The 17,947-nt window shown below is 35.9% G+C and overlaps 2 protein-coding genes across 3 annotated transcripts; both read left to right on the top strand.

Annotated features, from left to right (window-relative positions):
• The first annotated feature begins 929 nt into the window (after nt 1-929).
• Nucleotides 930-6,557, top strand: LOC135075637 (putative inorganic phosphate cotransporter). 2 transcript variants are annotated; one of them, XM_063970042.1, is made up of 11 exons: nt 930-1,199; nt 1,893-2,038; nt 2,159-2,338; nt 2,581-2,719; nt 3,036-3,253; nt 3,489-3,641; nt 4,061-4,193; nt 4,913-5,037; nt 5,296-5,418; nt 6,013-6,154; nt 6,439-6,557. In XM_063970042.1, the coding sequence occupies exons 1-11, from the start codon at nt 1,145-1,147 to the stop codon at nt 6,507-6,509; spliced, it is 1,485 nt and encodes a 494-aa protein (XP_063826112.1). In that variant the 5' UTR covers nt 930-1,144; the 3' UTR covers nt 6,510-6,557. The 2 variants fall into 2 exon arrangements, with proteins under 2 accessions (XP_063826112.1, XP_063826111.1); XM_063970041.1 differs by having other exon boundaries at nt 933-1,199; nt 6,436-6,557.
• Nucleotides 6,558-7,888: 1,331 nt separating this feature from the next.
• On the top strand, nt 7,889-16,964 carry LOC135075650 (putative inorganic phosphate cotransporter). Its single transcript, XM_063970060.1, has 11 exons — nt 7,889-8,013; nt 8,252-8,391; nt 8,747-8,926; nt 9,374-9,512; nt 10,179-10,393; nt 10,755-10,907; nt 13,655-13,787; nt 14,050-14,174; nt 14,477-14,599; nt 16,118-16,262; nt 16,821-16,964. Exons 1-11 carry the CDS (start codon nt 7,956-7,958, stop codon nt 16,892-16,894), a joined length of 1,485 nt encoding a protein of 494 aa, XP_063826130.1. The 5' UTR covers nt 7,889-7,955; the 3' UTR covers nt 16,895-16,964.
• The last annotated feature ends 983 nt before the right edge of the window (nt 16,965-17,947 follow it).

Below are 17,947 nucleotides of genomic sequence, written 5' to 3' on the forward strand. Positions count from 1 at the left end.
TCTCTAATATCCCAATTTCTGTTGTTTCCTGGAATACAATAATACGAAGTAATATGTGTAAGTCGTTAAATATAATGAAACACACCAATCCAATTAAGCTCATTATAAAACCAAATGTTTCTGCTATATCACGAAATTCTTGATTTATATTATGCAAGTTTATAATGTATATTATACAGTACGAGTATGTATGAGATTGGAGTAGACCGGCTGTAACTAGATTTTTTAAAAGCCGTGGCCACCATTATCTTTATGAAAATTTTAGCTATTCATTATTTTTAAGTAATATACCGAGGATTTTCACGTAATCACACCTGAGGGTAAGTAATGATATGAATTAATATCCAAGATTTCTCACGGAGTTTTAGTGAGTTGGTAAAGACTTTTCAAATGAGAAGGGCGTCTAGACAAATCAGAATCGTGGCAGATTTAATTTGTGACCGCTTCACGCAGGTTTGTTTTCACAAAGCATCGTTAAAGTTTTTCACTCGGTAAGTACGTCACTTGACTTTATATGCACGTTCAAAATGTTCCTATTCAATTTTCACATTATGTTCACTTCCCAGTTTTGACTACAAAGACAAATTTTTTAGCTTCGATGATGGAAAATTTTCAAAAAATATTTAAATAAGTTTTACACAAAATTATTTGTGTCTATTCAACATGAAACCAGTAAGCGCTAGCTAATATTTAGTTCATTACGTCATAAATCATTCCTAAGCCCGTCACACATTTCAGATAACTTTATTTGCGTTTATAAATATAAAAACATAAATACAACTTATCACATCAGTCACTTATGACTTGACAAACCCAATTATGAGTCTTATTACTATAGATATTGGGTGTAATTAAGTAACGGTGGCACTTTTACTGGTATGCGTTATTTATAAGTCGTATTCACGTGCATACTCAGAGATACGTTGATGCCTTGTCACTTAAGAGTACTTCTCATATGTAGCTTTAACCACACAAAGCACTATGTGCTGTAAAATTAAGTTACATAAGGTATAATTTAGAATAATAACGATTCCAACAAACATACGAACCCTGGAAAGGATATAGTTTAGCTACTGCAAAATTCCAGTCACTTGATGTAAGAAGATCACGATGTATAGTAGGGTCACAGTGTAAAGAAATCAAAATGGGTGAACAAAGTTACGCTATAAAACAAACTGCTGGAGTAATGACAAAAAAATGTAAGTAAAATTTATACATAAAAATATATATTTTTTTTGTATAAAAAAAATGTGTCAAGTAAATCAATTAAACCACCTTAACTCTGGTGCAAAACATGACAATACTTTTCTTACAAGATACAATTTTACCGTTTCAAGTGATATTTAATTTTGATGGCCGATATACACCAGCAGAAGTTACAATGTATATCACCAAATAACCGTTGGTTATTAAATTCTTGGGCAAGGCTTTTGCCCAGCAGTGGAAGTCATTTGGCTGAAACAAAATGACAGAGTTTCATACACACATTCCCTGTCGAAAAATCCGGTCTTACCTACGCGTGCAATTAGTTTTTTGTAATGTCGTATGAGGAGAAGATGATGAGAATAGTAAAATGAGAATGGGCAAGTAAATATTTACATAGTAATAAATACCTGATTTGCATAAGGAGATAATAAATCAATAAAAATCATGATCTGCTGACCCGTGTTCTCTGTGTGTCTTTTATCGACTCTACCACAAATCATGATCAGTATCTTATAAATGTTAATATTAGCACTTCTTGGAGGTTTATTAATAACCGTTTTGCTGTCTATTGACTATAGCCTAAAGCCTTCCTCTGGCGTTACTATCAATAGATTGATATCCTGATTAGTCATATCCACGAATAGAATAGATTCGTCAAAGGGTTTCCTTTCGATTTCTTCTTCCAGGCCAATGTTTTGGTGTCAGGCACCTCCAGTTAGCATGCATGTGCCTTACTACGATCTCTCTGATCATCGCCCGAGGGAGCATGGGCGTTGCTGTTCTGGCCATGGCAGGTGAAGGACGAAAAAATGATACTCAAGCGGCTGTTGCTGTAAGTTGGGATAAGATGATACATACTCGTACTATGTGGCTTTATGCTAACAAAAATGCGCGTCAAAATGATCCCACCAGGTAACCGCATTTCTAAGCCTTAAACATTATTTGATTCTAGGTATACAACTGGGATAAGAACACCCAAAGTTTGATCCTTTCTTCATTCTTTTGGGGCTACGTCACGATGCAGATCCCTGCAGGACTGCTCGCCAATAAATTTGGCGGAAAAATCATCCTGCTAGCTGCACTCATTGTCAACGGTGTTTTGTGTATAGCGTTGCCTACTTTAGCTGCATTGGTAAGTATTTATATGAGTTTTTTGGTGGTGCTTTTAAAAGCTCAACAAACAGCTTCACTTGATGCTCACTCACGACACGTGATGCTTCACTAAAGAGGCAATAGCATTATGTTGTCCATTGACCAGCTGCTGACTCGAGATCCGAAAAACGAGAGTTTGAACCTTGCTTCGACTGCAGTATTGGAATGAACCCACTCGTAAAACAACTCCTACTAAAGTGGATCAATCATGTATTTTTTCAGGGAGGTTGGCCATTAGTATGCATGGCTCGAGTGGCAATGGGCCTATCCCAAGCCTGTCTTTTTCCTGCTTCTCAGACACTTTTTGGGCAGTGGCTCCCACCCAATGAAATGACAAGTTATTCCGGAATCGTTTCTGGAGGTAAGATTATTTTCCAGGCTTTAAAGACTTTAAAACGATGTCATTGTTAGCTCCTAGAAGTTTAAAGTGAACATATGCCTTCTCCTATTATTATCGTATACTTCATACATGTGACAACTTTCTATCCACATGGACAAGGCATTCTTCAAAACTCTGTCACTTAAATCTAGGACTGACTTGTGCCATCTTACATTAAAATTCCTTCAATAGGCCTTGTTAAGGTCTACTTATTTTGTACCCAGGTAACTCAATTTATTTAAATACACTAGGAACTTTTGACTAACAAAAGCCGTGATAACATTTTTGCGGTTCACAGGAGTTCAAATAGGGACAATCATAGCCATGCCCGTATCGGGGCTGCTCGCCGAGACGGCTCTTGGCTGGAAGCTGATCTTCTACACCATGTCTGGTCTGCTGTTCATCAACGCCGCCATCTGGTACTGGTTCTCCGCTAGTACCCCAGGCGAACACCGGATGATCAGCAAAGAAGAACGGCAGTACATTGAAAATGGGCTTCAAATTAAGGGTGGTCAGGTATGCTCCTGAATACCTACTATAATGTTAAAATAAATTGGCTCTATTATTTTTTTATCAAAAAATACTTGCTAATACTTGTGGTTTAGGCCTTGAGTTCCTATACCAGAGGGTCTTGGGTCCGTGTACCATCCTGATGATAAAAAGACGACACCAGACGGGATACTAAAACCAAAACTTTAATAAGTAGGTACCTACAAAATAAGGCTGATATTTCATCATAATATTATTTCAGAGAAAAATGGCAACTCCGTGGAAGCAGATCTTCAGATGCGTACCAATTTGGGCGATCCTGGCAACACACATCGCGTCATCCATCAGCTTTGTGCTATTCTTCGTGGATATGCCGACTTATTTGGAGAAGGGACTGAAGATATCCTTGAAAAATGTAAATTCATTCACTAAACTTAATTAATATAGCTTCAACTTAACGTTAAGGATATCTGATAACCAGAATATTCGATAGAATCGTATCAGAGAGCTCCAACTTGCCGTAATTTGACTAAGGGAAATTGAATCAGGTCGATTGTAAGCAAATACTACAGCCTTAATTCCTTAAATAGATTCCCGTGGACTGAGTTTAGGATTGAGTTTGGATTCGTGATAATATTTTTTACCAACCTGTCCCAAAAACGAGTATTCTTACGCTCGTATTCACAAACGATGCTTGCTTAAGTGAAGCAGCAAATCGAACGCACAGCGTTGAATAGAGCTCTGTGATTGGTTCATGTCCATAGAATACGGGCGTTAGTCTCCAAGCAGATATTTGTATTGGTTTTTAATGAATTATAATTAATCTGTTTTCAGAGTGCGTCGTTATCAGCTCTTCCATACATCGGGATGTGGATCGGAAATACATGTGCGACGGTTGCTGCAGAAAAACTTACTAATAATAAAATCATATCAGTTGGTACTTGCAGAAAGATTTTCAATTCTCTTGGTGAGATATTTATATTTATTTGTATTTTACTAATAAAATTGATTCTTTGCTTTTCATTGCATTGATTGCTTGGTCGATCGATTTAAGATGATTGACTTAACAACTAATTTATCAGGCGTTAATTTACATCACTAGTATTTGATGAAAGTACAATATTTAGTAGGCACTATCAAAACTAATCAAATGATGGTTAAAGACATTTTATTTCTCATAAGAATCCAATTCATTCACTTACTGAGAAGCTAAAGCCTTGATCACACGTACCGAGTAATCGAGCGAGACAGTGCTCGCTCTCGGCCGAGTACTCGGTACGTATGAACATAGCGCCGAGAGATTGGCCGAGTGCTCAGTTTTAAAATGTCGGTACTTAGTCAAATGTGATCTTATATCTTCAAATCTTATACTTTCCGTTATAATAGATTAGGTGGTTTATCTTGTTACCACTAAGCTGGTATTTCTTGAGCTTACGCGAAACAAAGTTATCCACTCACTAATGAACTTACAACAAATTGAGCCAGTTGGCGTTAAACGTTTGTTGAATTGCAACCAGAGTACAACAAACGCATCTAGGTACAAACTTATGCACTAATGAACCTTGTAGTAAAAGTTTCATAAAGATTAGTGAAAAAAACTAAATTGCATTGCAATGAATGTTAATTTTACTTTTCCTTACGATTTTTTTATTTGCATTATCTATTCACATTTGTTTATTTTTTTAGGTATGTTTGGAATATCCGGAGGTCTAGTGGTCTTGTCCCTACTCGGGCCAGAAAATAAAGGAGGAGCCATCGTAGCACTAGTGGCCACCCTTACTATGAGTGGTTTTTGCTACGCTGGATATGTTGTAAGATTTTATTTTACCTTTTCTTTTCAGCTGTATGCCATAACCCCAAGGGTTATGCTTAAAACTAAACTATACTATCATCCGAGTTCAGAAACGATGCTTGCTTAAGTGAAGCAGCAAATCGAATACACAGCGTGATTCTGTGATTGGTTCGTCTGTGAGCTGTGACCCTGTCTGTCTTCGAGCACTGTGAGACCTCATAGTAACGTTTGTGAATACGGGCGTATATGTCTCAAAGTTCATAATTATTTGTTTCAGGTGAACTACCTAGACATGGCGCCCAATTTCGCAGGGCTATTGTTTTCTCTTACGAACTGCGTTGCTAATTTTGGGAGCGTACTGATTCCGATCGTAACTAGTCTTATTCTTCGAAATGATTCGGTGAGTATAGTAATCAATAGATTTCTATCGCTTACACACTAATAAGAAGATACGTGGGCTGGGGAAGAGTTGAATGAGCATCCTACGCGTTTCTAATGAAACGAATTGATGCTATGAAATCCTTAGAAATCTTCATACTTTGTCCACAGTTTGAGGCTTCTGTGAAACCTTATTAGGTTCATTCAAGTTTACCTAAAGGCGGAGGTCCGTACAACGACAAACAGGAAACCACGACCGTTACTTGACCTTAGGCAATGTTTCTGCATCATTTCGTTCAGGATTAACCGAGGCCGAGACAGGTGCAAAACGGTCGAAGTCTTCCCTCTCAGTTGCTTGTAGCGGTCGCTTGTTTCTATCGCGATGCGAACGGTTCCCTTTAGCCCCCTTATTAACAAAAATTACACCCTAGCTGAACTCTGGCTTAAATTGTCAGTTAGTATGGAAATGTCATTTTAATCCTGGGTTCATCCTAGGTGTAACTTTTTATTAATAACGGGATAGAAGTTTAAGAAGTTTGTCAACTCTCTTTCTATAATTTGTTCAAAACAGTTCTAAAGACTTGAGTTCTAACATCTTGATCATCATTGTTCGTAGTCAGACCTGAGTCGATGGCGCGTGGTGTTCCTGATGGTGGCAGCACTGGCTGCCAGTACCAACATCATCTACGTCATCTTCAGCAGCTCGGAGCGACAGCCGTGGAACGACCCAGACTACTTTGATAAGCAGGCTGACCCTGGTAATTGATTTGATGATCCTTTTTAACAGACAACTAAAATAGTACATAATTAGTTGATGAAGAAGTTATTGATGTTGGGTAAAACGCATTGTCGCACAGAGAGAGATGGCGGGAGATCGTGCGGAGAGTTGTATCCGCCTCTACAATCGATGTGAACAACGCCTCAACGTGACCACGACCGCTCTGCCAAGAGCGAAATGAATAATAAGAAGAAAACGCATCGTGTGCTTTGGCTAAGAGTTTCATGCCTTTCTTTCACAATTTTTTATTCTCTGTTACAGAAGAAATGAAGCCGGTACTAACAGAGCAGCAGAGCAAAAACAAAGAAAAAGAAAATGAAGCCTACAGACACTAATAGCGACTTTTTCTAATGGTCTGCACCCGTGACCTTAACTGTACAAAGGCAATTAATTTAAGAATAGAATAGAATAGAATTATGTTTTATATTAATTAAACTGTGATCTCCTCTTGCCCTTGTTTTAATTCATATTATTTTTATCTTGAGAAAATCTTCCCCTTCTACTACTTTCAATAACTTATAAATGTTTTCTCTTTCCCATACAAACTGAAAACTTCATTAATTAGTGTTCTCCGAGGTCAAGCGGTCTTCAGTATATTTGAAGAAAACCTAATTCCATAAGATGTCAACATAATATTGAATTTAATTCCATAACATCAAACAAGTCCTACTTGCTTCCTACAGCTGCATATCAGCTGGACTTCTACAATCTATTGTACTTCAGCTTAAGGCAGTCAGTAGCACTTCGTAATTCCTCCATGCGGTCAAACAGTGCAAGACACACACTGGCTGCAAGATATATTGCGACTTTAGTTTAATTCGTCAACGACTGTTGACAATTGCTGGAGCAGTTAACAATGGGTATTCGAGTAAGCGATCCGTGGAATTTGTTAAACAATACTGCACAGTTGATCATTTTAATGCCAGACTAGATATTTATCTATCTATATCTATATAAATAAAAATGAATATTGATGTTCGTTAGTCTGATTAAAACTCGAGAACGGCTGGGCCGATTGAGCTGATTTTGGTTTTAAAATGTTTGTCGTAGTCCAGGGTAGGTCTAAACGGTGAGCAAATACGCGCGCGATATTGTTTTTCTGTGACAGGCTCCTTCAGATTTCCATAACGATTCCGATTTCGTACAAAAATTCCCGTTTCGTATCTGAGTTGCCCGTATAAAGATATTTCTCTCCTGCTTACTTATCATTGAGAATGACACACAACCTGACAAAAAGTAGTAGATACACAACCCTGGATATATGGTAGATATTTATGACATAGCATCTTGCATGACCAATGTGTGAATACATAATTATACGAAAAACTTATTCTATAAAGAGGGTATAATCTAAAATATTGATTTTCTCTTGTAAATTCATTGACGCAATCTCTGTAACTTATCACTATGGTCTGTTTATTTTTAAATTGGCTATCTGTACCTGCATTTCAAAGAATAAACATAAACTAACATAATAAAATTCATTGGAAAAAAAATAAAAGCAATTTTATCACTACCGTTAAAAACTACGTTAACTTTGGATAACTATTTGATAGAACTGCCGTTTACCAACATTTGTTTAAGGATTAAACATCTGATAACACTCCCACACAAACAGATATTTGTTACCCCTCAATTTTGAGTCTTTTGCCTTGAAGTATAAGGAACATAGCTACTTGGTAAGTTAATTGTTTAAATGCAAGGACTAATTAAATTAAATTAATTAGAGTGCGCTTGAAGCAGTTCATTTCGCAGATTGCGTGACGTGGGTTGAGTTCACTATGGCTGCGGAGAAAGTTAAACAATGTGAACATGTGACAAAAGTTATGGGAGACAAAAGTAAGTATTTATCCAAGGAGCTTCTTACATTCGCATACTTGTATTATTACAAATCAATATAGGGATAAAGTAATAGGGCCCTTCCTAAGAATTCTAAATGGAGAAACTTGCATTAAGATCCGCATTAATTATGAAATTACAATCAAGTGAACAATTATTTAGGTAATCAGTTTTTTAAATAGTCTATGACATCATATTTAGAAAATCTAGAGGTCTTAGAATGTTTTTAAACTTGCAGCATATGGCTTCGGCATCAGACACCTCCAAGTGGCGTCGATGACCTTGGTGGTGATAGCGCTCATGGGTGCTCGCGCGAGCATGGGGGTCGCAGTGCTGGCCATGTCGGATGAAAGCCGAAGGAATGATACTGGTATCGAGGTAGGTACAGCTGAAACTTTATATTTTATGTCATCATCATCACCATTTCAGCCACAGGGACGTCCACTGCTGAAAATAGTCTACTATCAATGATTTCCATATAAACCGATTGGCGGTGGCCTGCAGTACACGCCCATCTTGTGGGTGGACGCCCTACGCTGCGCTTTCCGGTACGTGATCTCCCTTTCAGAATCTTCCGTCGGTTATGCATGCTATGTGCGCCTATTACCACTTCAGCTTGCTACTCCGTCAGGCTATGTCAGCGACTTTAGGATTCAAGGATAACTTTATTTATTTATTTATAATATTGTGAGGGTTCCATAAAAATAAGTACAAAATTCCTATTTTTCTACAGATCTACGAGTGGGATAAAAAGACACAGAGTGTTATCCTCTCCTCCTTCTTCTGGGGCTACGTGCTGATGCAAGTTCCAGCTGGAATCCTCGCGAATAACTTCGGAGGGAAACCCATTCTTCTGTTCGCTTTACTAGCCAACATGACGATATGCACGTTGGTTCCAACTCTTGCAGCTGTGGTAAGAAAATTATATCCAATTAAAAAGTTTTGGCTTTGTCAAGCACCTGGGAACATTAAGTAAAAAAAAATCAGTACAAAGAAGACAGTATACATAGAAGATACGAAGGCAGTATAAATGTATACATACAATGCCCTCAACTTCGACTTTCGCTTCAAATATTATTGAATCGTAATTTATTGAAGTATCCCAGTATTGATTGTCAAAGCTATGCAATTATTCTACCTATGGTGAGTGATGGTAAGTGATGATCATGCCGAAGGTGGAAGCGGGATTCACCCGGAATCCTCCACCACGGAGGAACTGGCTATCTTACCTCTAACTGCCGGAACACAACAATGCTGTTAACATTGTTGTTATGGCGATTGACTTCGGTGTCGTATGTTTGGTGGGTGTGGCACAATTAGTGGTCTAACTCTAAGGTAATCGAAATGCCATATTTTCTAGGGCGGATGGATGCTAGTGTGCGCATGTCGTATGGGCATGGGCCTATCTCAGGCCTGCCTATTCCCAGCCTCGCAGGCCTTGCTGGGCCAGTGGTTGCCCGAAAACGAGAGGACAAGTTACACTGGTGTTGTGATGGGAGGTATACCTTCGTTACTGATTTTATAAAATAGGTAATCTAAATATAGGTAGGTAACGTATATGTTGACGACGAGTGTTTGGCCGAAAGATTTGTTAGGTTTTTCAAGATGATATAATTCCGCTTCGATCATTAACATTTTAACGTTTTATAAAGAAATTAAGTTGTATTAAATATTTATATTCTTACAGCATTTTAAATACTGTGCAACAAACATACAAGTAATATTTTTTCTTGTGACACATCAGAAAGGAACTTGAATCAATAAGATAACAATAAAAAATATCTGAAACAGTAGTTCTCCGTACTAATTTAATTTAATGGCTTTCATCTTATCACTGTAGAAATAAATAACCAAGACGCATTATCACAATGAACTGGCATTTATCTACGTTTAACTTATAAGTTTTATGGTATTGTTATAATGTCTTGATGAATTCTAACTACATACTCGTAGATCAATATTTCAAATCTTAGGAATTTCGTATCAGCAGTGTTGTGGCAATACCTACTGCCTTTCTAATATTAATTTTATTTTGATTATTCAAGATTGATAAAACATAGACACAATATCATCAACATCGCTTTACAAAAATGATGATTATTTAATTAAAATAGGATCAATATAAATTCTGTACTTACCTACTTGATTATTTTGGTCTTCCGCAGGGATTCAACTTGGGACCGTTATTGCTATGCCCATTTGTGGGCTCCTTGCTGAGACGGCTCTGGGATGGAAGATGATCTTCTACGCTTTCGCTGGCTTCCTCTTCATTGTCTCTGCTATATGGTACTGGTCATCTGCCAACTCCCCGAGGGAGCATCGCATGATCAGTGAAGAAGAACGGCGGTACATTGAAGCTCTCTTAAATGTTTCTGAAAATGTAAGTGAGGAGAATTGAAGCTAGCCTTTAATTATATCATAATGTAGCTCTCTTAAAATAATAATGTTCTTCAAAACATCCAAAGTTATATAAAGTATAATGCCAAACTTCAAAATAGAGTAGAATACTCGTACTTTGACTGGTTAAATAGTCCTAATAAATCTTTGGCACGACAATGAATTACTTAAATTTTCCCTTTTTATTTTATTTTTTATTTTATTTATTTATTTAGGACAACCAACAAGACAAGCACCGTACATGGGTGCTGTGTCGCAACTCTCTCTAATATTCCAAAGACAAGGAAAGAGAAAGCAGTATAAAATCTCAGGTAAATTATAAAGGGTCGTTTTGATAATTGCAGAAGAAGCCACCGACCCCATGGAGGCACATCCTCCGCTCTCTCCCTATGTGGGTGCTGCTGGCGCCGCACTTTGGCTTCGTGGCCAGCTTCAGCATGTTCTTCGTCGACACTCCCACCTTCATGGAGAAGGGACTTAAGATCTCGCTGAAGAACGTAAGTTGTTTATTGGACGAAAGATAATAATTGTTCAAAATTGTAACAATTTAGCAATCTTCTTGCAAATCCGTACCGCGCGGGAATAACTTGACATCTCGACCTGCACTTTTTTTTTTTTATTAGCTTAAACGTTTCCTCTACCTTATACCCTTCTGGTATAAAAAACTCAACTCGAAATACCCAAAAATACTTGAAATACAGCTCTTGTTCATAAGTAAATATCTCCAATTTAGGCAATAAATATTTGACATAACGATATATCCAATTAATATTATTCGTACAAACATTTATATTTCGATTTATCAATGTATGTCAGAACATGTATTTGTTAATATCTCGACTTATACATTTATGGATTTTCGTTTTTAATTTGACAAAAACAGTTATCAAGTTATGATCCCCTCTGAGTACTAAACATATCCATGATATGTGCAGTTGTCTAGTTATGCACACTGTCAAGAGTTTGGATATTTGGAGTTATCCAGCTATTACATTCGTATAATCATATTTTTATATGTGTCATTAGCAGTTTTTAAAATATAACATTGTCAGGATTTCGAGCGTCTTTAAATATTTTTTACTTAGCAACCCCTGAAAATATTTTTTTAATATATTTAAGAGTTAATTATTACTTTTACCTACTATTTTCAATAGTTTAAAACTAAATTAACGTTTAAATAGCAAGTTGAAAGTAGAAGGATAAGTTTAGTCAATAGGTAGGTACTATCTACTAATGTTTTTTCATAACAGACTAAGATTTCGTTTGACAACCGAATATAAGTGAAAAATCTAATAATAAAATTTTAGGTCAACTTTAAGTTCCGGATATTTTCTATAGTCTATTGACTTCAATGACATTAATTAGGAATAATGATGAGGTAAGTAGGGTCGATACGCCAGATCTCGTCCATTTAGTGAGTTGGTAGATTTGAGGAATAAAAATAATATACAATTTTTCGTAATCATTTTGAACGAAAAATTGTTGTCATTATGCTCCATTTAGTCTTTATAAGTATAGTATTAAACTTGCTCTAAACCATTAGAAGTTTTAATATCTTTGTAATATTAATATAATATAGAAAAAATGCATTCAAAATCACTAATAATTAATAACAGCATGGAAATAAAAAAAATATAGATAAAATCTTACTAATTGGTATTCAAAATATTTAGGTATCACACTTAATAATTATAAACATACATTTATATTTTAGTTTATTTCATTTTTTTAAATTTCAATAGTATGGCTCAATTTGCAATATTATTATGGTCTCCTCTCTAGGCACAGTTTGCTTTTTAATATTATTTACAACGTCTGTATTTAAAAAATTGTCGTGATAATGTGGACGCAAATTGGCTATCACAAAGGGTAAGCTACATTTGGAGCGTGTATTAGCGTCCAGGAAAAGTCCTAAGTACTGAAAAAAATCTTTGTGTTCGATAAGTCATGTAAATAACGTTTTAAATAATATACAACATGCATTGTTTTGTATATTTTAATATCTTAGACCCAGTTAGACCAGACCGCGATCAGTTCTGACGCAAAGTGGAAATTTCATTGTAGTAAATTCGCATCCACCTTATTTTAAGTGTCATTTAATAAAGTACAATCACCGATATCATTATCCGTATTGTATGGTTCATGGTTAAGGCTTAGAGACTGCGGTAAATCCCAAACTAGACCTAAATATATTAAAAACTTACCTTGAAACGCGCACCTGCTCACGTGGGATTTATTTTTGGCAAAAACGGTAGCATGATATAAGATTTTTTTATTTTTTTTAACCTGTCATACATTCAGGGAATCATAGCAATAGCTTACGTTCTAGAGTGATCCATCATTTGGACGTGAACTGGACGGTGGACGCGAAAGGGCGTGTCGACCTTACGCAAAAATATATCCAGTTAATTTTAATTATTTTAAGCTTAATGGTAAGCCTAAAATAATTAAAATTAATTGTGCTTGTTATGAAGCATGGCTTTTGTTCTTTTATTTGTCTTTTTTTTTAATTTTAAGTAAACGTACAATTATCTGATCAGAAGCAATCATAATCTGCGATTATATTTGATTTTTCTAATAAATTTGTTACTATTTCATTGCAAAAGTGATAAAAATATGTTCTATTTTTATGTTTTGTTTTTTTACTTAAACTTCATTCAAAATAATTAACTTAAATCCAATTTTTACACCTTAAATGTTTGTTTTTCTTTGGTGAATAACTTGACAAGTCGTCGGTACACAACTTGACAAGTCTTTTTTTTAATAGATTAAGAAGATAATTTAATCAAATTCTTACGCCAATCGAAAGATACGCATCAAATTAGCTTATTTCAATCATAAAAATATCAATTATCATTAATTCCGATTTACCAGAGAACTCTAAACTTTAAAATCGCTCCCCTGAAAAGTACGCAAAAATGACATGTCAAGTTATTCCCGCGCGGTACGGAAATAATCCATCTATTTGAAACGACCGGTATGACATTGTAAAGGGTTTTAATTTCCTTTTCAGCACCTATACATCTGACCGAACGAATTGTTTTTTTTTTTCCCAAAACTTAAAAACACAATAAAAACTCGTGTTATCGTAATTGCCTGCCTTGTGCTAACTTTTAAAAATAAGGGAAATATTTATAAGTATTATGTACCTAAGTTCCCATCAGGTGACCAATTAATAAGCTTGACTCCTTATCAGTTAAAAAATAATTTTAAATAAAAATCATACATTATTTATTTTCCACAGAGTGCCCTATTATCTGCATTGCCGTACGTGGGCATGTGGGTGGGGACCATATTCTCGTCGCTGCTCTCTGAGAAGCTCATCAACAAAGGGCTGCTGAGTATCACTGCTGCTAGAAAAGTTTTTCAGTCACTCGGTTAGTATGTCCACGTTTCTCTCATTCATAAATGACTTACTTGACTTAAGGTCCTATAACCCCTAGATAGGGCAGAGGGCGTCCACAACAGTCCTCCATCGCGTTCGGTCTTGAGCTTCGCGCTTGAACTCGGTCATAAGTGTTAAGTGATATATTTTTTAAATTTTGAATTCTATTGTTTTTGGTAAGATTTCATCAGCCAGACATAGATTTACATTACAATGGCATTTATCTATTTTGCTAATGGAAACTTTTTTTTCAGCTCTTGGTGGTGCTGCAGCAGGGCTGGTAGTGCTCGGATATTTGGACGTGGATAGTAAAGCACTTGCGATTATGGTTCTTATAAGCATCATGACTATGTGTGGTTTTACTAGTGCAGGAGTGATTGTAAGTACTGACGCCAATGAAAAATAACATTTCCGGGCGTTTTCAAGGCGAGAGTGAATAGGCACTTACACAGCAGATAAGTACCATCCTAGAATGCATCTTACTTAACACCAGGTGCGATTGCGGTCAAATACCTGCCTTGTCTTGCATAAAAAAAAAACAAAATTGTATAAAAAATTATGACTTTACCTTACTTCTCATACTTAAGACTTCTGGTATTGGCTTCTAGAAGGAGGCTTATAATATCCTCATCCAGGAGCATAACGTGCTGATAATTATCCATAAACAATTAAAATTTTCAGGTAAACGAACTGGACCTATCCCCGAATTACGCAGGAGTGATCGTGGCGTTGCTGAACTTCCTCGCCAATTTTGCGAGCATCCTGATGCCCATCGCTACTGGATACATTTTGAATAACGATCCTGTACGTATCAAATATCACACATTTAAGATTTGGATACAGGGGGTAGGTACATGGAGTAACATGTATTGTCTTTTTCCTTTTTGTGAAAGTAAAAAATATTATGTTATGTCATGAATCTCAAACAAATGGCAATGCCAGATTTTGTATGGAAAGTGGCGTCTTTTTTTTTTCGCGCGGCCATCGACCAAACTTTGTTTTTTGATTACAAAATAGTGTAATAAACCAAACTTACTATGGCATGTATACCTCGAAACTAAGTCTGAACTGAGTTACGAGCATTAGAAGTTTGATGATTTTCATACTAGATTTGCTTTTTGTGCGCAAGTTTTGTAAGAAATTGCAACAAAATATTGCGCTATTTTTTATTGCACTGATTCTGCTCCATACTGATGTCTGGAGCCTTTAATGGATGGTATTGTTTGTTTACACATACAATCTCACTATTTTGTTGCAATTTCTTACAAAACTTTGCCCGCAAAAAGCAAATCTAGTATGAAAATCATCAAACTTCTAATGCTCGTAACTCAGTTCAGACTGAGTTTAGAGGTATACATATCATAGTAAGTTTGGTTTATTACACTATTTTGTACTCAAAAAACAAAGTTTGGTCGATGGCCGCGCGAAAAAAAAAGACGCCAATTTCCGGCATTGTCTTTTGTCTGAATTTATATCCACCCAAAATAAATCAAGACACAAATAATTTAATTTAACAAATCTTCTTACTTATCATTATCTTTATGCCAACCTTATGTTGTTTCTGCTATATTATTAGTAAATGTTAGCACAACAAGTAGGTACCAAAATAAAACATTATCTTCACCTAAAGCAAAACTATTTTAACAGTCTATTTATTCAGGCATCGGATGCATTACAAGGTGACTCGAATCTGATGCAAAACGAAGTAAAAAGGCATCTGGAAAAACAATTAATAGGAAAGAAACTTCCAAGATAACGTTCCGAACAGAAATTGATTTTATTGCGCTCATAAATGATTCAATGTCCCATCACGATAGAGAATTATATGATATAATAAAGATGGTAGGAAGGAGCTAAATGTAGGTCGATTCCAACCACACTGACAGCCAATCTGGAAAGCGTTGAGGGAGGCCTTATTCCTATACCCAGCAGGACGTTCTGTGGCTGAAATGATGATGAATCTTCGCTCAAAGAATAATTATGAAGTCATTTAATATGAAGGCTTTTTTAACGTTATCGTACGGTCATATTAAGTCAGGATCTGTCAGGGTCTGTCAGGATCTGTCAGGATCTGTCAGGATCTGTCAGGATCTGTCAGGATCTGTCAGGATCTGTCAGGATCTGTCAGGATCTGTCAGGATCTGTCAGGATCTGTCAGGATCTGTCAGGATCTGTCAGGATCTGTCAGGATCTGTCAGGATCTGTCAGGATTTGTCAGGATCTGTCAGGATCTGTCACGATCTGTCAGGATCTGTCAGGGTCTGTCAGGATCTGTCAGGATCTGTCAGGATCTGTCAGGATTATAAAGTTGTTCCTTTCCAGTCCGACCTGACCCGGTGGCGCATCGTGTTCCTCATAATGGCAGCCATCAGCGTGGCCATGCTCGTCATCCACGTTCTCTTCGGCACCAGCGAGCGCCAGGAGTGGGATGACCCTAACTTCTTGAACAAGGAGAACGCTGATCCAGGTACGAACAGTCTTTGTATTTATTTTCTCGACTACAGCAAATAATAGTGTTATCACAAATAGGTGCTTTATTATTTTCACCCGTTCTGGGTATTATTCAAAATCGAATTGAAAATTACAAATAACTTGAAAAAATCGAACTGCCTAAGGCGGGAATTGAACCCACGACCTTCTGCTTGCTTGGCGACTGCTCTTCCAAGGAAGTCGTCGCAGTAGAGAGAGAGAGAATTTTCAAATTAGTTTGAGATGTGACTCTTAACGCTAAAAATTAAATAACTATTCAAAATTGAATTGCTGAAACTTTGTCAACTTAGTCCACTGTTAGGATAATAATTACTGCTAGCTCTGATGTAATCTTTACAGTACTTATTATTATTCTGTCTTTACTATTTAATTAAGATTTTATTGATTTGCTTCTCAAAGGCTAGTTCTATCCATAGTTAACGCCATCTTTAGAATATTAGTAAAACTGCCAGCACATGCTAGCAATGTTGAAGATAATGATGTAGATAAGATAAAATATTCCATATTTTTATAATTCTCAAAATTATTTTTACAGAGGAGATGAAACCCGTACTGACAGATGATGAAAAGCAAGAAATGAAGTTGAAGCCTCTAGATGCGAGAAAATGAAGAATAAGTTATTTGTTATATTCCTGAATCCTCACTAGTCATAGATTGTAAATAAATATTTTGTATATAATTTTGTTTTTATTTCCCCAATAAAATACTATCGGTTCTTAAACAAAAACTGGCACGCAGTTATGTAATTTGATAATTTTTTTATTGGTATAATAAAATGTTGAAAACTGCTTGCTAAGTTAATGTTGTAAACCAAATCAACCAAATCACGGGCTATTAGGAAATTAAAATATCAAATATTAGCTAAAAAAAATATTTAACCAAATTGAGATTGAGTGGCTTTGAAAAAGGATGGTTCAATCGATGGTAAATAATCGCAATCGGATAAATATTTCTTAACCAATCTGGAAACTACTTTCGACAATCAGTCGAAGCCCAGACGCAGAACTAATCATACACTGATATTAAATACAAACAAAAGTCAGACAAGTTCCCATTCCTTCGACTCCATTATCACTAATGATCATGCGCCACATTCATCAAATAGTTAATTTCCTCCTAACGACATTGTTTATTATTTTATAGTATTTATCGTATTAAGTACACAGCATTATCTATTATGTACACTGCCGTCCGATCACTATAACGCCGTTAAGTGCAAAAACCACTTTCGGAGAAAAACGAGTTTAAAGATCACGAATTAAAAAAAAATCGCTGTTTCAAAAGTAAAAGAGTAATTTGTAATTTAAATATATCATTTTAAAGGTATTTTTAAGAGCTACAATTGACACAAACTCTCACGACGCTACATATTATAGATTTTGAAATATTTTAATTTATACATTTTAACTCAGTATTATTGAAATAATATCTCAAAATATACACAACTAAAACGCCGGTATGGCTACCTTAACGGCGTTTAAGTTTTGGATCTTGAATAACTTTGATACATTTGTAAAATGAGTTTCTAACTAATAATTCTACTAAACTTTAATGCCGTTAAATAATTTAACGACGTTTTAGCTGGGTAAAACTATTATTTTTTAACGTGAAAATACTTGCCTTAAATGCAGCTAATGTTAGCTAACGTCAGTTAAGTCTAGT

This window comes from Ostrinia nubilalis, chromosome 10, assembly GCF_963855985.1.
Source record: "Ostrinia nubilalis chromosome 10, ilOstNubi1.1, whole genome shotgun sequence".
In the NCBI taxonomy this organism is placed as follows: domain Eukaryota; kingdom Metazoa; phylum Arthropoda; class Insecta; order Lepidoptera; family Crambidae; genus Ostrinia; species Ostrinia nubilalis.